Source organism: Gracilinanus agilis, chromosome 2 (genome assembly GCF_016433145.1).
Source record: "Gracilinanus agilis isolate LMUSP501 chromosome 2, AgileGrace, whole genome shotgun sequence".
Taxonomy (NCBI): domain Eukaryota; kingdom Metazoa; phylum Chordata; class Mammalia; order Didelphimorphia; family Didelphidae; genus Gracilinanus; species Gracilinanus agilis.
The window spans coordinates 519,432,526-519,455,774 of NC_058131.1; the positions used below are offsets into that span (position 1 = coordinate 519,432,526).

Consider the following 23,249-nt stretch of genomic DNA (forward strand, 5'->3'; position numbering starts at 1 on the left):
GACTCGATGGGTGCCCCAAACTTGCTCTATTTCTTTTTAGCTGGGTTCGGAGCTATAGGTGAGTGTGGAGGGGGTGGGGGTGGGGCGGTTGCTCAGCTCGCGATTGAGTGAGAGCCCTTTTTAGCCTGGAGATGTCTCGATTCCACGTACCTTCCACGCTGTGCCCTGTTGTGGGGTTCCTCCGTTCGTCTGGACTTGTTTTTATGTCCCCTTGAGGAGTTTTGTGTGTTTCGGTCAGGAGAGGTTAAGAGCTGCTTCTTACTCTGCTGCCATCTTAACCCGGAACCCTACATTGTTAATATTTTGAATTGTATTTGACCTTTCTAATTTTGGCCTCCTTGAGGGGTATTTATGTGCCCAATAGAGGGATCACTGAATTCAAGTCAGTCACTTTTCTAGCATTATTACAAATCATTTCTAAAAAATAGTTTGATCAATTCCCAGCTCTACCAACTGTTTTCTGCTTTGAAAGCAATATAGAGTATTTCTGTTTTCCCTTAGTTCTCTTAACACCGACTACTCCTATTTTGTCTTTTTAGTCAGTTGTTAGGGCTTAAAGTGAGTTGTTTTACTTTGTATTTTTCTTGCTATTTATTTTGATCAATATTTCATATAGTTGTTTATAGTTTGTAATTTTTTTGGAAAATCCTTTATCTACTTAATCATTTAGGAATGCTTTTCAGTTTTATGCATTTGTGTCAATTTCATATTGATCCTGGATATCAGACTTATATCAGAGTTATATCATACAAAGATCTTCCCACCCCAGTCAAAGATTTCTCTTCTTTAATCTCTCTGCTTTTTTGTTTTGACAATTTTTTTTGTTATCAAAGTTACCTATTGTGCTTCTTATGGCACTTTTAGCCCTTATTTGGTTAAGAATTCTTCTGCTACTCATAATTGTAAAATTTCTATTCTTTTCTAATTGTTATATGGCATGACTTTTTATGGGATTACAAAGAAAAGACAGAGTAGGAGTCAGCAAGGTGGCTCAGTGAATTAAGAACCAGGTCTGGAGACAGGTATTCCTGTGTTCAAATCTGGCCCCTCTCACTTCCTAACTGTGTGACCCTGAGCAAGTCACTTAACCTCCATTGACTAGCCCTTACTGTTCTTCTGCCTTGGAACAATGCACAGCATTGATTTTAAGATGGAAGGTAAGGGTTAAAAAAAGAGAGATAAAAGTAGAAAATGTCACCAAAGTAATGTATGATTGAAAAAGATGTCATATTTTGAGAGCAAAAGATAACAGTGGGTTGGGATGTATGTTTCATTGGTATCTTTACAATGTCAAGAGAAAGCAAGGCAGGCCCCTTCTTTTCCTCCATTATTATAATTTATAGGAATTGGTGGGCAAGAGTCACATAGGGAAGGTAGTCATAGGTGGGCTGTGATCTATACTAATGAGATCACAGATCCTTTTGAGCATTTGATCAGTCTTTGATATTCAGGCATATAGCCATGTGGCACTTATTGTGAGATATAGTATAAGATGCTGATCTAAACCCAATTTCTGCCAAACTGCATTCTACTTTTCTTTCTAGTACTTTACCAAATTTGGAGTTCTTCCTCCAGTAATTTGTGTTCTTATATTTATTAAAACAGTACTCTACCATTTTCAGCTTATTCTGATGCTGGTTTATCTAGTCCATTGTAATGCTATGCCCTCATCATTCCTTTTTTTTTTTCATTACTTGGATATTCTAGACCTTTTGTTCCTTCAAATGAATTCCATTATTTTGTCTAATTCTATAAAGTATTCCTTTGTTAGTTTGATTGGCTTTGCACAAAATATATATGTTAATCGAGGTACTACCATTATTATTAGTAATTTCTTTTTAAACATTTGATTAAATTTTTGGGGTAGATCAATATTTATTTTTGACTTTATTTTTCTAAGATTGGCTTAAATTTCTTTGTGAATTAGAGTTTTAAAATATTTTTGTAGGCACTTTTCTACTTTAAATTTTTGGTTATTCTATATAACTATATCTATATAGGTTTCTGATAGTTCTAGCTATTTTTTGTTCTTTGTTCTTTAGTGCATTTATCAGTTTTTAGCCTTATAAATACTTTCACTAGAATTGCTTACAAAATTAATTTTTGTGAAGACAAATACAAATTAGTAAAAAGTCTTAGAATCAAAGCATTTTGGACCTCAACAACATTTTAAGTGGCCTAAACCAACTTCCTCATTTTTTTTTTATGAAAACCTTGAAGTTCTGATGAGTTAAATGTATTGCCCAAATTTACACTAGGTAGGGACTAGAATCCAAGTATTTCTTGTTCCCAGACAAGTATTGTTTTTCTTCTTCCATACAATCTCTAACTCCATTATCCCTTATAAAAGCATCATTAAAAGATCTTCCGTAAAATTTGTTTAGGCTTAGAATTTAACCTAGAGATGAGAAATCTTTACAATTCTTGCAAGAGATGTTTAATATTTCTGTATGTTCCTTTTTTTCTTGAGCATAGGTTTCTGTGTTACTAAACATTGGTTTGTTTCTATTGACATTTTCATGTGGTCAGCAGAGGGAGCAAAAGTTTTCCAATAAACCTTTATTCATAGACCTGAAATGACATCATTGATGAAGAAATCAACTAAGTTCATTTTTATTGGCTCATGACAAAAATTAAAGCTCACTAGTAGAAAAGTCAAGAACCCATAACAGGAAAGATGTACACTTCAAAATGCAAAGGAAGTCATATAAGTTGTATGAAATGCCCAGCAAGTAAGAAACATTTGTCATAATGTTTTTGAACATTAGAAATTGGGTTGGTAATGCATAAATTTATCAAGTAGCTGTGTTTTATTTTCCTGGGGTGCTTATTGAACCCTGTAGTCTAATGTGGCCTTATAGAACAGATATAATTATATTTCTTAACGTAGCATATTTTATGTGGTTCCTTATGTATTATTCTTCATTGGCAATATACTAGCCTTATATCTATCATGAATCTTTCTGTAAAAATTTCTGGGTAAAAATGTACTGAGGGGGAAAAATGTCTTTAAAAATTAAAAATGTAAAGCAAAAAATGCCCTTCAACTTTATTTTGCCAGATATTATAATATTATATGATTCATAGCCATATAGCACCACTAGAGCATGTTTAAAAAAATAAAGATGTATTTTTTTGTTTTAATATCATTATAAATACCATGCAATATCCCCAAAACAATTCATCCATTTTTGTTCCTTCTTTTCAGTTCTAGTCTATCTCAGTGTCTATCTGCAGTCTGTCCAAAATAGCTCTGTGAGTTGTCTGCTCAATTAAGTATATTGTCAGAAAAGACATTTTTTTTTTACATTTTAGGCTTTCCTTTAGTTATTTGGAATCATACTTAGGAGACTCCACCTTGTCCCAAAGCTTGATGTAATTGTTGCACTATATTCTGTAAATAGGAATATTTAGGGGACATAATAAGCATTTGTGGGGAATTCTGACAGGTTGTCTCCATATTAAATATTCTTCATGACAGTGGAAAAGAACTTTGCCAAGACATGTATTCTGTTTTATTCCTTCTTGACATTAATAATCAGTAGGCCTTTGATATGATGTTATTTCTGTTGCTTCCAGCCTCATCATTCAACCAAAATTGATCTCCCAAGTTATCATTGAACTCTTAGTTGTCAAATCTCATAGCTTTTTCTTAGTCCTTATCCTTCTTGACCTTCTTGACTTCTTTGTATCCTTTGATACTCTTTTCCTTGACACTCTAAACTCTTTATGGTTTCTTGATACTGCTTCTTTTCAGTCTCCTTTCCTGATTCTTTGTCCAGGTCATGCTTGTTCATTAAAGGTGTCCCCCAGTGCACTATCTTGGGCTCTCTTTTCTTCTCCCTTCATACGCTTTCATTTGGTGACCATCAGCTCTCATGGATTTAATTATCTTCTCTAGATTGGTTCTAAAATCTGCTTATCCTCTCTCCTAACTTCTCTGTAGTCTCACATTCTTAATTGCCCATTGGACATCTCAAACTGAATGTCCCTTAGAAATCTTAAACTCAAAATACTCAGAAATGAACTAATTTTTTCTCCCCCAAACCTTCACTCTTTCTAATTTCCCTATTACTCTCAAGATGCTACTATCCTCCCAGTCATTTATTCTTTCAAACTAAGTGTCATTTTCAAATCCTTACTCTTTCTTACTCCTTCCCTTATATCCAATCTCTTGTCAACACTTGTCATTTCTACCTTTGTAGCACCTCTCATATATTCTACCTTGTGTGCTCTGACACTACTACCATTCTGGTGTAGGCCCTTACCACTTCATACCTGGCCCATTGCAGTAGACTTCTGGTTAGTCTCTTTGCCTTAAATCTCTCTATTTCACTCCATTCTACATTCACTTCTCAAAGTGCAAAGCCATGTCACCTTCCAATCCCTATTCAATAAAAACCAATAGCTCTCTATTAACCCCAACATAAAATATAAAATTCTCTGACATTCAAAACCCTTCAGAAATTAGCCCTTCCTAATTTTCTGGTCTTATTTATTACTTCTACCCACCACATACTCTATAATCCAATGTGACATGTCTTTTTGTTCTTACTTACACAAGAAACTCTATCTCCCAACTTTGGCTGTCTCTTTTTTGATGACCTCATCAGATTTCATGAATTTAATTATTGTCTCTATGCAGATAACTCCCATATGTACATATCTGGTCCTAGCCTTTGAGCTTCAGTCCTATGTCATAAACTCCATATTGCTGGAGATTTCAAACTGGATACTCTTTAACTTACATTCAGTATATCCATTAACTCATTAACTATTCCTCCCAAACTCACTAATCTTCTTGTCCTTCCCGTCACTATTGAGGGCACTATCAACTCCTCACTCTCTCTTATTCCACAAATTTTGTCATTTTTCTCTAAAATGTCTTTAAATAAGTTTAAGTGAGACTGCCATTACTTCTCATTTAGACTGTTGTAATAGTATCTTAAATTGTTTCTCTGTCTCAAGTCTTTCCCTCATACATGTGACACTCTATCTCCTATCTCCATGACTTTGAATTAGCCTTTTACCATTCTTGGAGTGCTTTCCCTCCTCATCTTTGCCTTTTGGTATAATTTGGCTTACTTGGTTTTCTCACCAAAATTCCTGACTTGTTTTTTCCTCCACTACTTTTCGCCATTTTATTATTGATGCTGCTCACAATATTCCAAACTTCTTGTCTGCCTGTAAGATAAAAAAAAAATCTATGTTTTAAACTAGTGTTACCCTTGAATGGGACATCTTTTTATTTGGAAAAGAGGTCAGATGCTTGCTGGGTGAAGCAGTTTCTATACTCTTCTGACTTTTTCATTGTGGTGATCAATTTACATCAGTTAAACTTACTTAAGAAATGGTAATAATTTGTTCCTTTATCGACTGACTACTCATTTTGCAGTGCTTGTTTAAATAGATTAGGTCAGAGCTGTTTTGATTGCACCTTCTATATTTCCACTTTTAGTCTTCTAATGTGATGTTAATTTTTTATCTTTGCTCTCATAAGTTGATTATATGTAAAGAGTTGATTATGTATAAAGAGTTGATTTAGAAATGACTCCTACATTAGTAGCTAGTCATTTCCTGTCAATTAAGATAATCATTTACATTTTTTATTATGTTATTTAGTTGCCATGTCTAGAACTTCCCAAATCTCTTATGGAAGAAAAATTCATTATTTGAATGAAAAAACATTTTATTAGATTCTTACTGTATGTCCGGTACTGTGCTAATGATATATTGGTGTGAGCCTTCTGTGTAATCAAAAAACCCTGGGGCAGCTGGGTAGCTCAGTGGAGTGAGAGTCAGGCCTAGAGACAGGAGGTCCTAGGTTCAAACCCGGCCTCAGCCACTTCCCAGCTGTGTGACCCTGGGCAAGTCACTTGACCCCCATTGCCCACCCTTACCAATCTTCCACCTATGAGACAATACACCGAAGTACAAGGGTTTAAAAAAAAAAAAACCCTTGTCCTCCTTTCTTAATTTTGACCCATATCTCCCAGTACATTTTTTTGGTGCTTTATTATTTCCTCTTATGCACTGAAGTTACTGAGATGATGATTTAAATTTGTAGTGTCTTTATCATGTTCTTCATAGATTTTTTTCCCTCCCTCACCATCATCTGTAGGTGTTAAAACTACATTTACAGAGCAGGTACTAAATAGCTCTGTGGCTTGAGAGCCAGGCCTAAAGACCAGAGATCTTCAGCTCAAATTTGGCCTCCAACAATTCCTAGTTCTGTGACCCTGGGCAAATCACTTAACCACAGTTACCTAGGCCTTACTGCTTTTCTGCCTTGAAACTGATACTCAGTATCAATTCTAAAAAAGAAGGTAAGGGCTTAAAAACAAACAAACAAACAAACAAAAAACAACTACATTTACCGTCATGGTAGCCTTGTTGTGAATGCTCAGAATAAACATTGTAATAAAAAATGACCATACAGTTCATGCAATGATATATCTACACAATAAACTCAATTCTGCCAACTCTTCTATTTTTCTCTCCACAGAGAACCTGGGATCTATGCTTCTATTTATCTGTACTTTCTTCTTGTCTTCTTGTTTGATTTATAGAGAGAATGTCACAATATTATGACTTACTTCTTCCAGTAATATATTCAAGTATTGGTCAATTGACAAGGTTTACATAGTTGAATTAGTATTTAAGCAGCTAAGGGACTTGCAGCCATGAAGGCCTATGTTTTAATTCTTCCTCAGACACTTAGTAGTTGTCTGACCCTGGGCAATACACTTAACATCTCTGCCCATTTCCTCATCATCTGTAAACTGGAGATAATAACAACACCTACATCACAGGCTTGTTAGAGGAGAAAATGAATTAACATGTATAAAGCATTTTGTAAACCTTAAAGCCCTAAATAAATGCCAGCTATGAGCCTTATTGATGTTTGTAGATACTCTAAAAAAAAAATAGAACTCTTAGCACCCTCCATCCCTTTTCTGCCTTTATATCACTATCATTGTGGAAATAGAAGCAACTTTTATACTTATGTTTTTTTCATGGATTAGATATGATTATATCTACATAATATAATTAAATAATAATCATGTAATGGTTATGTTATTGGTGCTGAGCCTCTTAGTATTTAGATGTACTGGTCCTAGAAAGCAAATACATTCTGATATGATACATTAATAAGCTGTAGGATAATAATAATAATACCCTTTTATATTATTTTTCATTTGCAGATCCGTGATCTGATTTAATACAAAAAAGACAGGTAGTAGGGGCAGCTGGGTAGCTCAGTGGAGTGAGAGTCAGGTCTAGAGACAGGAGGTCCTAGGTTCAAACCCGGCCTCAGCCACTTCCCAGCTGTGTGACCCTAGGCAAGTCACTTGACCCCCATTGCCCACCCTTACCAATCTTCCACCTATGAGACAATACACCGAAGTACAAGGGTTTAAAAAAAAAAAAGACAGGTAGAATAGTAGAATTTGTCAAAAGCAGTGTTAGTTAAATGGTGGCCACAGAGCACACTGGGAAGAGCATTGAATTTAGAGGCAGTAGCAAAATTGGGACACTAATACACTGCTGGTAGAGATGTGAATTGGTACAACCATTCTAGAGGGCAATTTGGAATTATGCACAAATGGCTTTAAAAGACTGCCTGCCCTTTGATCTAGCCAAACCACTGCTGGGTTTGTACCCCAAAGAGATAATAAGGAAAAAGACTTATATAAAAATATTTATAGCCGCTTTCTTTGTGGTGGCAAAAAATTGGAAAATGAGAGGATGCCCTTCAATTGGGGAATGGCTGAACAAATTGTGTATCTGATGTTGATGGAATATTATTGTGCTGAAAGGAACTGGAAGAATTCCATGTGAACTGGAACGACCTCCAGGAATTGGTATAGAGTGAAAGGATTGATACAACCATTCTGGATGGCAATTTGGAACTATGCCCAAAGGACTTTAAAAGACTGTCTACCTTTTGACCCAGCCATACCACTGCTGCGTTTATACCCCAAAGAGATCATAGGGGAAAAGACTTGTACAAAAATGTTTATAGTCGTGCTCTTTGTGGTGGCAAAAAATTGGAAAATGAAGGTATGTCCTTCAATTGGAGAATGGCTGAACAAATTGTGGCATGTGACGGTGATGGAATACTATTGTGCTCAAAGGAATAATGAACTGGAGGAATTCCATGTGAACTGGAATGACCTCTAGGAATTGATGCAGAGTGAAAGGAGCAGAGCCAGAAGAACATTGTACACAGAGACCAATACACTGGGTAAAATAGAATGTAATGGACTTCTGTACTAGGAGCAATGCAGTGACCCAGGACAATTCAGAGGAACTTGTGAGAAAGAACACTATCCACATCCAGAGAAAGAACTGTGGAAACAGAAATGCATTAGAAAAATATATGATTGATCACATAGGGCAATAGGGAGGTGTGATTAGGGTTTTGATGTTAAAAGATCATTCTACTGCAAATATGAATAACATAGGAATAGGTTTTGAACAATGATACATGTATAATAACCCAGTGGAATTGCTTGTCAGCTTTGGAAGGCGGGAATAGAGAGCAAGGGTGGGAGGAGGATCATGAATCATGTAACCATGGAAAAATATCCTAAATAAAAAACTTTAAAAAATAAAATAAAAATAGAATTAGATTACAAACCAAAAAAAAAAAAAAAAAAAAAGAACTTGCAGTAGGAGAATTGAATTTAATCCTGTCTGACACTTGTTGTGTAATGCTTGTCAAATCAGTTAACTTCTCTGTGCCTTTGTTTCCACAGCTACAAAATGGGGATAAAAACAGCATCTACTTACAGGGTTGTTGCGGGGACCAAATGAGATGAAAAATGTAAAGGGTTTTGCAAATCTAAAATGATATATAAATGTTCGCTACCACTTCTCACCTGCCTATATGACTCTTGGCAATTTACTTCTCTGAACCTTGGTCTCCTTATGTAAAATAAAGATAGTAATACTTATACTAGCTACTTCACAAAGCTGTGGTGTAGAAAGGGCTTTGTAAATCTTAAAGTACTCTAGAAATATGTGCTATTTTTAGTATTATGATAATGGAAAGAACAATGGGTTGGAAGAGAGAAGTAGGCTAAGCCACAGTTTTATAACTGAATTTCCTCTGTATACAAAGGGGTAAGTTAGCAACAAGAGGGTAAAGCAGTTACTGTTTGGGGAAACTGAGGAGAGGCAGTAGCAAGCAGAGAAGATAACCACACTCTGCAGCATAACTCTAAGATGCTAAGAAGCTAACCTACTGCATAAGCATAAGCTTGCTGGGCAAGAAAATCTTATAAGATTCCTTCTATCTGTAAGTGTAGTGAATTCAAGTTATGGCTAATAGAACTGAAATCAAGAGTTTAATGATTTATCCAAGATAACACTGCAAATCAGCAATATACTTAAGGACCAGAATTCAGTTACTGAAATCATACTACATTGTTCCTTCCCTTAGGATCTAGAACATGATCTAAGTAAAAGACTATGTAAATAGATATAATACAAAGAAAAATAGCACAGTTAGAACTGTAGTCCTGAAGTCAGGAAGACCATAGTTCAAATATGATATCAGACATTTACTGGCTATGTGACCTTGAGCAAATCATTTAACCTTTGTTTGCTTCAGTTTTATAAACTGTAAAATGGGAATAATAATAGCACCTTTCTGACTGGCTTGTCTAATGAGGATCTAATGAGATCACTGGTAGAAAATGCTTAGTAAAGAACCAGGCAATAGTAGATAAGCACCATGTAAATCCTTATCCCTTCCCTAAACACGCATTAAGGCAGGGTATACGTGGGGAAAACAAAAATGTGTAACAAAGCAGAAGATTGTGGAGTATAGCCAGATGAGGGGGGTAGAAGAAAGGCAAGTAGGAAGTTCCTTGAAGAATATTTCAATAAGTGTTACTGCAACAGCTATATGAGTAGTGGTGCTCTAAGTTTTATTTGAAAGAATCAAAGATGAGACCATACACTCATAGATCTGGAAGGATCATTTTTGAACATTTATTCTACCCTGCACACTTGAAGATGAATGAATCTCAAGCTTGGAATGCTCAAGCGACTTGCTCAAACTCACACATAACCAGTTGGATTTAAACCCAAGTCTTCTGTATCCTACTCCGGCATTCTAAACCAGGACAGACAAACAACAAAATACATGAGTAGCAGAGACTAAATGATGGTAAATAAGGAATAAAATTATAAGGTTAGTTTTTATTTTATGTAACTATTCAGTACAATTTTAGGAGATATAATCCAGGTTATATTAGAAGACTAGTTGGACAGTTTCATCTTATTGCTACTTACATGGGAAAAAACTTCATGGAAAGATGGAATTTCAGACAGTTATGAAGAGACATAAAAAAAGAGTCTTGTCCTGTTTGAATATCCAGTGGTGGCTTGATGATATTTAAAAATTCCACACAGAGCCTAGAATTGATTACACATGGAAAAGAGTTAAAGAGCAGGTATGATGTGTTTAAATCTGATAAAGGAAAAAGAAAAGTGAGTTGCTAGAAAAATCTAAGAGTAGAAAATGAGAATAATAATCCACCTGGATTTAAAATTGTGCTGTAGTTGTGCAAGGGCAGAAATGCACATGAGCAAAATTTGGGAGGAAAGACTTGATTTAGAGCAGCTAACATTTCCCCCTTTTTCGTTTTTTAAGATGAAGTACCTTAGTGTGAAATGATCCCTTTGCATAAGTTCATGCTTTGGACATTAATCATTTCAACATAAATTAACATCAATTTGTTGTTGTTTTTATCTTTTTTTTATCAGGAGCTGTGATTGTCTCTACTCCACAAGATATTGCACTGATGGATGCCCACAAAGGAGCTGAGATGTTTCGGAAAGTCCATGTTCCTGTAAGAATTTACTAAGAATTAATACTTTATTACTCAATTAAGTCATTAAATCTATTCAATTTAAATTAAAATCTAACTGGGGAAGTAGATGATATTTTTTGAAACCCTAAAATGTAATGCATAAATTTCAGGCAATCAGTAAATATTTAGTTTAGTACTTACTGTTTTCCAGGCTCTATATTAAGTGCTGGGACTATACTAAGACAGTTTCTGCCCTCAGGGAGCTCAGAGCCTAAAGAGGGAAGACAGCACGTAAAAGAAAGCTGAAAAGGAGGCAAGAGAAGGGTCCCTAGTATGGTTTCGTGAAGAACAGAAGAATATGGCCAGATGGAGAATGAAGAGATGACTGGCCTGATGACCTTAAGTGGAGGATTTGGGAGGAACTCTCAGCTTTCCACCTTCTACCCTCTCTAGTCAGAGAGAAAGAGGGGCACCTAGGATCTATACCTATTCTTGGATATGCATAACATCAGGTTAACTCACACCCTAATGAGGTATGAGTTCTACAGTGGACTGATATTTTGGGATGATCAGGTTCTTGGAGGCATGGTGATATACAGAGGACTTCTTTTTAGTATCTAGATGTCCTTAGTTGAAAAATATGATCCTGGTTTTAATTTAGTACTGTGTAAAGAAGCATTATGAAAATGAAATTAGTGAGTACTGAGATCAGTGGATTAAAACAGACTAGCTAATAATAAAGCAGGTAAGAAAAAAAGAACTTTTCTTCCTTTGGCTTAAATGATTAAAGGGACACAGTGACTATATTGAAGAATATTTGTAAAGTTAATGCTCACCTTTATTCTTTAGCACATCTTAACAATACATATATGTTTTATAATCACCATCTTCTTCCTCTGTACTTACTATATTATGATCTCTCCTATGGAAACTGTAAACTGAATAACTCTTGTGTTCTGCAATTGTTTTAATATTATTTTTGAACTTCTGCGTACACCTGTTTAACCCATGGATTTAGGTATTACTGATGAACTCTCTGGTACTGAGAGGTGGGTTATTTCAATCAAATATATTTAGTCTGTGTTTAGATTAGACCTCAAAACCTCAAATTCATTCAACCTTGGAGACATTCATATTCAGACATAAATGTGTTTATATAAGTGCACATATATATATACATATAAATAGGGATATATACATTTATACACACATATATTTATATATTACCCAATGATGATAAATTTCAATAAAGAAGATCTATGTGTGTAGATATATAAATAAACATATATGCATGTATATGAATTCCTTCTATCACTGTGTCTCAAATTATAATAATTCTCAAGGAAGCATTATATAACTTTGTTGTATAATGTATTAGACAGCATATTGTATAACATTGTAATTGAGATTTATGACCATATGGGACAGATTGATGGAAAGAATTCTAATTGTTCTCAGTTTAAAACGCAGATCTCTATCTATCTGTCAGTCTATCTATCTATCTATCTGTCTGTCTGTCTATCTGAAAGAAAATCAGAGATGCCGTTCAGAGCTATCCAATTTTCCCCCTTCCATTCTTTGTTGTAATTCTGATAAGATAGGACTCTTCCCCTGATACACTAGCCTCTTATATTTCCATCTGGTTTGATTTTGGGGGATCTGGCCCTTTTACACCCATAATAGTCTGGTATTCCTTTTTAGAACCAAATAACCCAAGGCTGAAGTCTTTTATTTTTTTTTATACCTTTATTCCTGATGAGGTGATTCAAGACCATTTTTGCCCTTCTCCACAATTCTCCCTATCCCCGCCTTCACTTCTCATGTTTTTGGGTTCTCTGGTACCTTCCCTTTCTTCCTCCCCTCTGTCTGTATTTGAAATAGTGATCCAGACCTCCAGGGGGAACCATAGCTTAAAAATTTACAAAAAAATTTTGTCTTACTATAAACCAATCAGTCTTTCAACAAGTACATGCTAAGTGTTTACCACATGCAAGGCATTTTGCTACAGTCTATGGATTATATTAGGAATAATAATTCATATTTATATAAATTTCACATTTAGCAAAGTTCTTTATATACATTATTTCATTTGACCCTAACATCCCTGTGAGGTTGGTAATATACAAATATTATCCCCTCACAATGATGAAACAAGTGCACAGAGGGATTGTGACATTCTTACAGTGAAAGAGTTAATTAAAGTAGAGATTCTCATCCAAGCTTTATGAATCCAAATATAGCATTGGATGCACTCATGACCAACATTGCTTCTTGTGTATTTGCCTCATTTGAAGAGAAACATGAGTTTGACAAAGAAACTGAAAAATGCTTTGACAGCTTGTCTAGGATTTCACCTCTTGATGAGGCTCTGAATATTCTCTCCCAGATAGTAGAGAGAATCAGGGCCTCAAAATCATGGTAAGAGAAAGCATAGAAATGCTCTCCTGAAAAGATTGGAAGGTGAGAAAAAAAGCTGTTGTGTTTTCTCACCACCAAAATCCAAGATTACTTAGTCCCTTCCCTCAAAGGAGCATAACTGGGGAGACAACCTGCAAAAGACTATGTGTGAAAAAATATATATACGAGATAAATTAGAGATAATCTCAGAGGGAAGGAACTAAGATTAAAAGAGGAATGAGGGAGGCTTCTTGCAGAATGTGGGACTTTAGGTAAGATTTGAAGGAATCCAAGGAAACCAGGAGGAGTTGAGATGAGGAAAGAGTTCCAATCATGGGGACAGACAATGAAAATGCCCAGAATCAAGAGATAGAATGCTGAATTCAAGTAACGGATATATGTGTCACTGTATTATTTGTAGGATATATTGAGGGGACTAATATTGTAAGAAGACTGGAGAGATAGGAAGAGGCCAAGTTATGAAGGGCTTTAAAAGCCAAAGAGAGCAGTTTATATTTGATGGACAAAGATAGGTACAATTTATGGCCTTTAGGGAAAAACCTATCTTTTTTTTTGGTAAGTGTAGCTATGGGACAAGTTGTAAAACCAGGAAAATGCTTGCCTTTTCAATGAAAGTGTCAGATATTGTGACAGGGTTTGTGGTAGTGCTAGCTGTATCTTACCCATGACTTAAACTAATGTAACTAATAGAAGACACTCATGAGACTTATTAAAAAAAAAAACCCAATAAAACAAAGCAAAACCAAAAAAAAAACCTTGTTTCTAGAACTTTGAATTTAAGTTGAATTCATCAAATATGTCTCCAGTTCTTGCTACTTGAAATCAATATCAGTTAATCAAAAAAAGATTTATTAAGTGCATACTAAGAGCTAGGTACCATACTAGGTGCTAAGGATAATAAGACAAAGGAGAAAAAATCCTTTCTGTTAAGCAAAAGACATTGTGCTAATATGGTTTTAAAAAAAAAAAGCAAAGATGGCTAGCTGAACTTATGCTCACTTAGCAGTATTTTTTTCCTTCTACTAATTTAAAGTGAGAATTAATGGCACTAATGGGTTCATTGAACCTGGTCATGATCCTTCTGTGAATAGGAATTTTCAACATGTGAATTTTATGGCATCCAAATGCAGAAACTGACATTTTGGGAGATTTTGTAACCATTAAGGGGGAAAGTATTTAGAGAATTGGATTGTGCCCCATTTGATTTCTAGTAGACCTGTGAAATTATCTGTAGAGAGGGGCCTACAATGCAAAACTGGCTTCATTTAAGAATGAGTATTTTGAAGGATTCTGCAGAGAAAAACATGGAAAAAGCAGAGGTTGCTACAGAGTCATTTGCTGCTCTCCTTTTTTTAGGAGAAGACTGAATTTGTAGCTTTATTAACTGTATATTCTGTCTCTCTCTGTCTTTTATATGATCTCTATCTTTGCCATTGATTTCCAACTATTTCACACCAGAGGACAGTTAGGAGGGAATCAAGTATTTCAGCACCTTGATATTATTTATACAGTACTCCTGACAGTTTTTTTTTAGTACTTGAAAGTGTGGAATGATTAACAGGACCCAGGAGCAATTCATTATCAGCAATTTGCAAAATCACAGGAAAAAAGAAGGGTAGGTAGGTTGAGATATAGGTGAAGGATATGAAGGAAAGGAGAGATGACAAATGCACAGACCATGAGGAATATCTTGGATTCAGTAGTCCTCATTCTAACTATGAATGAGAGAGTGAGTTAACGTTTAAGTGCTTCCTATGTGCAATTTATTGTTGTTCAGTTCTTTCAGTTGAGTCCAACTCTCTGTGACCCCATTTGGGATTTTCTTGGCAAATATACTGGAAGTAGTTTGCCATTTCCTTCTCTGGCTCATTTTACAGATGAGGAAACTGAGGCAAACAGGGTTAAGTGTTGCTAAGGGTCACACACACAAAGCACTGGGGATACAAAAGTTGAACAAGTCCCTGTCCTCAAGATGTTCACATTCTGGTGGAAGTGACAGTAGTACATCTAGGAGACTTTAGCTGTCAGAGGGAAAGGCCTCGTCATCCTTAGAGTACTATGGCAAAGAACCATCTTCTTTATTCCTATTCTCATTGACAATAAGTTATGGATATCAGTTTCAGATGTTGAAGCATTTGACAATGCCACTCTGGCCACTTTACTAGCAAGAACTTTTTTTCTTCTATGCCTTCAGTTGCTTTAGCTACTCTCACAATAGAAACTAAGGAAATAAAGGTTCAAATTTCTGAGCAAATCAATTTATTAACAAGGCTAGCAATTGCCAATCTGTGGTCCAAGACCTCCCTCAGTAGTAAAAGGACACCATTTGGCAATGAACAGAGCTTTCTTAAAATCAATGATAAGGAACCAATCATCTTCCACAATCTTGAGTAACATAGGTGCTCTCTTTTTGATTGGCCAGAGTTTTACAAATCTTGTGGTTATTTCAAAAATATCCTGTGGTTATTAAAAGAGCATGCCACACCTTGTGGTCAGCACCTACTACCCCAATTTCCCAGAATTATATCAACATCTCAATTTTCCCAACATGACATACAGCAAAACAAGATCTAGCTCATAAAATGGAAGACAGTTACAAAATGGAAAGAACCAAACAAAATGAAGTTAGTTTTGGAGGAGATGGCGATGATTTTTTTACCTACCTGGCACATGATGCCTCCCATTTCTCTCTATGAGTACTATCCTACTTCATTTAGGCTGGCTTGTCTGCCCTGAAAGTGGTAGTTGGTCAGCAGTTGGTACCTGAAGGATTTTAAAGAGAGTGACAAGGATTTGTTGAAGGCAGGTTTCCTTTGTATTAAATCATACAAAAGAGGAATGGTTAATTGAAAATCTGGCCTGAAATTAATCCAGTTTCCTAATATCAAGCTTACTGTAGATTATAAAATAAGTACTCTGCACATGTAAGAAATATGCTTTCCTATCAAACCATTACATATCTTCTCAGGTCCTTCTGAAACCATTGACCTCAGGTTGCCCAGGTCTTTTCTATTTCTTCTAAGGAGTCATGAATCCTAATCCATAAACTTTGGTGCCAGTTCAATTCAAGCTATTTATAGAGACCTGCTGTCAAACTTACAAAAACAGAGAAAGTACAACACAAGTTTTCAAACACTAACAATGTTTTGGGAGAAACAAAGATGAATAAGACATAGTTCATACCCTCTAGGAGCTTATGATATATTTGGGAAAAATAAAGCATAAATCCAGATAAATATAATACAATGTAGAATGTGGTAATCCATCCAAAAAAGATTAAGCATCTACTGTGGAAAGCATCCAGTACAGGGGAAAGAATGCAAGATTTATCATCAGAGAAACGGGGGTAGAGATCTAGCTGTGCCTCTTACCTGTGTGACTTTGGTCATTTATTTAATCTCTCTGGGCTTCAGTTTCCTCATCCATTAAAATAAGGAGATTGTTCTTAATGACCTCTAAGATCCCTTCCATTTCTTTTTTTAACCCTTAAATTACATCTTAGAATCAATACTGTGTATTGATTCCAAGGCAAAAAAGCAGTAAAGGCTAGGACTTACTCAGGGTCACACAGCTAGAAAGTATCTGAGGTCATATTTGAACCCAGGAACTCCTATCTCTAGACCTGAATTTCAATCCACTGAGCCACCTAGCTTTCTACTCTATGATTCTTGAAAATGAAACTTTTATCAGAGTAACTTACTACTATAATTTACCCCCATTTACCTACTTCCCTTCTAATTTTAGTTGGATTGGTTTTGTTTGTGCAATTATATTTTAATTTTATAATTAAAATATTTATATAAAGTATAAATATTTGTAATTCATAATTTCTAAAGTTATAATTTAAATTAATTTTAATCAAATTATCCATTTTACCTTCTGTGATCATAATGCTTTGTTTGGTTATGAACTTTTCCTTTATCCATAACTCTGACTGGTATTATTTTCCCTGCTCCTCTACTTTGTTTATGATGACAACCTTTAAGTCTTTTCTACTTCTAAATTTATGATACTATGATCCTTTGAGCAAGGAACTATGGTAGGCTCTAGAGATACATAGAGAAAATGATAAGCAATCTCTCCTCTCAAGGAGCTTGCCTTTCATTATGGGAAAGTGCTACTAAAGAAATACAAACCAATATCAAAGATGGCTTTATAAGAGGCTTTTATTTGAGTTGGACCTTGAAGATTGGATAGAATTTTGACAGGTAGAAACAGAGGTGAAGAGGCAGAGCCAAAAGGATTCAGTTGAGCTCTCCAAACATTCTCTTCTAAACATCTAAATAATGACTCAAATTGAAATTTGAAGCAGCAGAGCCAACACAATGTCAGGATGAGACATTCATCCAGCTCAAAACAATTTTGAAGGTTGGAAGGAACCTTCTGCTACATGAAGTCAGAGGCTGGTCCAGAGCCTCCATGGATGTTGCAACACCAGTGATGAGACTGGACAGTGGTGACAGTAGTAACAGCAACTTTGAGAGCTCTCAAGCCAGAAATGGGAAGGAAATCTGGGCCTGGAAACAATACTGTTCCTCAAGGTCACTTGGGATTGGAAGTGATACTGCTCCTCAAGGTTCCTACTCCCTCTTAACTGAGAGTGTTCCTCTCTGTCCTTGAACTCTGACCCAGAAGAGGTTATAGATGAACAGTGTCTGATCCTGCATCCAGTGTTAGCTTGAGGAACAGTATTGTTTCTAGGCTCAGGGGAGTTGAAATAGACAACTTTTGCCAAGTTGTAGGGTAGAAAATAAATCATCCACATTTCTATGTATTATCCACAAATTTCAGCAGCAAGAGATAAAGAAATTCCATTTAAAATATCTATAGACAGTATAAAATACTTGGGAGGTTACCTACCACAACAATCTCAGAGGGACTGTATGAACACAATTACAAAGCATTTCACACAAAGAGAGGTCTAAACAATTGGAGAAATAAATATTAATTACTTAGAGGTAGGCCAAGCCATTATAATAAAAATTATAATTGTACCTAATCAAATTGTACCAATTGTACCAATCAAAACATCAAAGAATTATTTTATAGAGCTAGAAAAAATGACAAAATTCATCTGGAAAAACAAATGGTTAAGGATATCAAGACAATCAATGGACAAAATCTGAAGGAAGGCAACCTAGCAATATTAGATTTTAAAGTATATTACAAAGTAGTATTCATGAAAGCAATTTGGTACTGGCTAAGAAATAGAGTGATGGTTCAGTGGAATAGATTAGGTACATAATACGTAGTAGTAAATTATTTATCGTAAATTTATTGTAGTCTAGTGTTTGATAAACCCAAAGATCTAAGCTTTGGGGATGGGTACTCACCATTTGACAAAAATTGCTGGGAAAACTGGAAAGTAGTTTGGCAGAAAGTAGGCATAGACCAACATCTCACACTTTTTAACCAAGGTAAGCTCAAAATGGATAAATGATTTAGATTTAAAGGATGATATAAGTAAATTATGGGAGAAAAATGTACCTGTAAGATCTATGGATAATAGATGAGTTTATGACCAATCAAGAGATAAAGGTCACAGGAAGTAAAATTAATAATTTCAATTACATGAAATTAAAAATGTTTGCACAAATAAAACAAATACAGCCAAAATTAAAAGGAAAATGGAAAACTGGGGAGAAAATTTCACAGCAAATTTCTCCAATAAATGCCTCAATTCTCAAATTTATTGGGAGCTGAACTAAATTTGTACAAATAAAACCCATTCCTCACTTGATACATGGTCAAAGAATATGAACAGTTAGTTTTCAGGAGAAAAAAAATTAAAATTTCATAGACATGTGAAAAAAAGTTCTAAATCACTATTGATTAGAGGAATGCAAGGTAAAGTAACTTTGAGATACACCTCTGATTGGCAAATGACAGAAAAAGGAAATAACAAATGCTGAAGGGGATGTGGAAAATTGGAACATTCATGGTATTATTGGTAGAGTATTGGTAGAGTTATGAACTAGTCCAGCCATTTTGCATAACAATTTGGAACTTGACCCAACAATTGTACTACTAGGTCAGTTTCACAAAGAGATCAAAGAAAAGAGAAAAGATCTATTTGTACAAAAGTCTATTAGGAAGTCTTTTTGTAGTGCAAAGAACTGGAAATTAAGCCAATGCCCATCAATTGGGAATGGCTGAACAAGTCATGGTATATGATTGTGATGGAATCCTCCTGGGTATAAAATGATGAGCTGGACCATTTCAGAAAAGCCTGGGAAGACTTATGTGAACTTATGCAGTGAAGTAAGTAGAACCAGTCTAACATTGTACATGGCAATAGCAATATTATAAGAACAATAAACTGTGAAAGACTTAGCTATTCTGATTAAGACAATGATCCCAGACAATTCTAAAAGACCTATAAGGAAAAATACTATCCACCTCCACTGAGGAAACTGAAGTGCAGATTAAAGCATACTTTTTAAACTTCCCATATTTTTCTTTGTTTTTTGTATGTATGTGTGTTTCCTTTTGCATCATGACTAATAAGAAAATACGTTTTGTGTGACAACACATATAATCAATAGCATATTGCTTGTCTTCTCAACGAATGGAAAAAATCTTTGAGAGAGAATTTTGAACTCAAAATTTCAAAAAAAAGTTAAAATTTTCCATGTAATTAGGAAGTATATATGCATATATAAATACATTTTAAAAATTTTTTTAAAAAGAAATTGAGGCAAACAATATTCTAATATTAAAAAAATATGAGCAAAGAAAGGCATAGAGAGTAGCAAAGATGACAAAAATGAGTGATAAGGCTGTAGAATCATAGATCTACAGCTGGGAAGGGCCTCAGAACCATATAGTTCTCTTTATTGATTTTAAAAATGAGGGAACTGAGACTCGGGGAGGTTAAATAATTTGCCAAAGTCAGAAAAGTAGTAAATATCAAAGCACAGATTTAAATATGTTGTCTTACCGCAGAGTTAACAAGTGTTCTCCTATACATGCTTTCTTAGAGTCAGTTTATGAAGGAACTTGAATGCCATAGTGAAAAATAACAAAATTAATACTCTCAAAAGATCTTACACATGATATGTAGATCTAGACAGAAGAAGTAGGACCATCTGGATATAAATTAATAAAGAAGCAGATTTGGGCTCAATATGAAATGTAATGTTCTAACAGGTACTATCCAAAAATGGGGAATATGAAGCTCCATGTCATAGGAATTATTTAGTTAAAGGCTAAATGTGATTTGGCCAAGATCACTTTTGTAGCAGAGTTGGATTCAAATCTAACTCTTAATTTTAAATCCATGGGTCTTCCAATTGGATTTGAGTCAGCTTATTCAATTGTTACATAAGTTACTTAATCTTTCTGAGACTGTTTCCTAACATATAAAATAAGGGAGTTGAACCAGATTGAACCTAACCTCCCTTTTAGCCTTACACCTGTGATATCACTTGATAATAGGTAAAATAGTTCAGGAATCTCCCTTTGAAAGAAGAAATTAAGGGTTAAAAGTTAAATGAAAGCTAAAACTAATAAGTAGCAGAGATGAACTTGAACCTTGTTCTTCTGATTCCAATTCTAGTGCTCTGTGTTAAATTATCTTGAGGAGCCTTTTAATTCTCAAGATTCTGTGAATCTAGGGACAGCTATGTAGCACAATGGATAGAGCATAAAGTCTGGAGTTTGGAGGGCCTGGATTCAAATCTGGCCTTAGACACTTTCTAGCTGTGTGATCCTGAGTATGTCACTGAACCCTGATTGCCTAGCTCTTGCCACTCTTCTTAGAATTGATACCAGAACAGAAGACAAGGGTTAAAAAAAAAGATTCTATGAATCTAATGGTTTAGTATTTTGAAATTAGAAAGTCCTCTGTAAATGCAAAATAAAGCAGTTGTGCTTTGTTTATGCCACCTAATTTGTAAGATTTTCCTACATCTTGCTCTTTTCTTCCCCCTTTTTTTAAAGTGCATTAGTTACTATGGAAACAGTGATGTCATTAGGATTCATTGCTATGTGCAGATTTTGGTGATATCTACAAGTACAATATAAATTTAATTTAAATGATTGCTTAATGCTCAGATCAGAGCTGCTTCATTTGGGCAAATTATTGAGGAAGGAGAAGGGAAGAACTACTGAATTCTTCAGCCCTTGTCTGAAAGGCTTAATCCATGACAAATCTTTGATCAGTCTACTTATTAATAGCTGATGGATAAATTTTATGTGGAGTAAGTCATCCTTGATTTTTCAGCCTTAAAGTACTATGTCTGTTAGATTCATTATTTGTCTTTTTCTTATTACCTTTTATTATATGTACCTGCAACAAGGCAGACCTGAGGCAGAATTGGGAAGGGGTTTATTTGAAAGCCTGCTTTAGTTCCTCGGTGTTTCTGTCTCACTCTAGCCATTTAGGATGTTGCTGCCCTGTCTCCTCCCTACCACCTACTAAAACTCCTTGCATTGTTAAGGTGAGTGATACCACTTGATCTTCACAATGGTAAGGTGGGTCAGGGATTATTATTATCACTATTTTAAAGAAAAAACTAAGGGTTAAAAGTTAAATGAAAGCCCAGGCTAATAAGTAGCAGAACTGGATGGACCCTTGTCTTCTGACTCCCAAGTCTCATGTTCTCTTAAATTATTCCAAGGAACCTTCTCAACTGTAAGATTGTATGACTCTAATGGTTCTTTCTCCTTTATGAGCCAAGGGTGGTGATTAGATTGTCTGAGTGCAACAAATATTCATTCATTCCTTTGACAAAATTCAGTGCTCATCGGACATCTTTGGAGGATCTATAGGAATACAGGAGTAAGAATCATTACGTTGGTACAGAATGAGAAGGCATGCATTAACTGTGATTCATACCTGTCTGCCCACCTTGATGAGATTGATGAGAGTCAGGGTAGTATTGTGGAGGGCATGGGAAGGAGAGAGACCTAGGTTCAACGTTGAACCTAGGTCTTTCTCATTGGGCAAGTTGTTTAATCTCTCTCAGTTTGGGTTTCTTTATCTGTAAAGTGGAGCCTCTGTAAAAAGAAAAACACCTGCTTCACAGTGTTGTTGTCAAGATCAAAGGATATGAAGGATGCTAAGTACTTTGTAAAGTTTGAAGGACTTATAGATGCTAGCTACTATTATTATTATTATGAGATCACAGAAGTATATTCATAGATTCAGCCCTCTTCTAATGTTTTTTATAGCTTGCATATGTTCTACAGCCTCTTGTTCACTGAGATTTTTCTTTAAAATAAAGGTTCGAGATTCTCCCAATGCAGGAATTATGCCTTGTTGAAAAATTAAATACCCTTGGGCATTTCATTAATTCTTTCAGGTTACCAGAGCATTTACACTGAAATAGACAAATTACTAACTTAAAGGATCCCAACTTATAAACCTAAATACTTAGATTTTTAAAATCTACTTCAATAAGTGATGAAATATTTTCACATTTAAATAAAAGGTTCCTGGGGATTTGGAATTGTTTCATTATTTACTGAAAGCAAACTGTTTTCATGGGATCATAAGTAGGGACCATCAAAAGCCATTTAGACAAACCCTTTGACCAATTCTCAAAGTATGGTTCAGAGACCCTTAGAGGGGGGTCTCTCAAACTATTTTCATAATAGTAAATACTAAGATGTTTACATTTCTAATGTGATAAATTTCAACAGGTAAAATAGCTAGTATTTAATGACTGACTAGCATCTATAGAATGCTTTAAGGTTTGCTAACTGCTTTACAAATATATCATTTGGTCCTCACAAGAATCCTGGGAAACTGCTGTTTTTGTCTCTCCATTTTACAGATGAGGAAACTGAAGCCTAGCTTACATGTCTTGCCCAGGGTTATATTAACTGGTGAGGCAGAATTTGAACCCAGGACTTCTTCCTGTATTCATCCAGCATCCTGTTGTGCCATCTAACTACTTCCTTAAAAGATGTAACTCACATAAACAAAGGCGTTTGGTGGCAGGCAGGGCCCCTCATTAAGTGTGTAAAAGGAAGACAAAAGAAGCATTTGTATAATTTATA

The 23,249-nt window shown here is 35.2% G+C and overlaps 1 protein-coding gene across 1 annotated transcript in view; it reads left to right on the forward strand.

Annotated features, from left to right (window-relative positions):
* NUBPL (nucleotide binding protein like) overlaps positions 1–23,249 on the forward strand; it is a 358,007-nt gene that overhangs the window by 276,252 nt on the left and 58,506 nt on the right. The window contains 1 exon segment of the mRNA XM_044660005.1: positions 10,780–10,865. Coding sequence (XP_044515940.1) covers positions 10,780–10,865 — 86 coding nt within the window.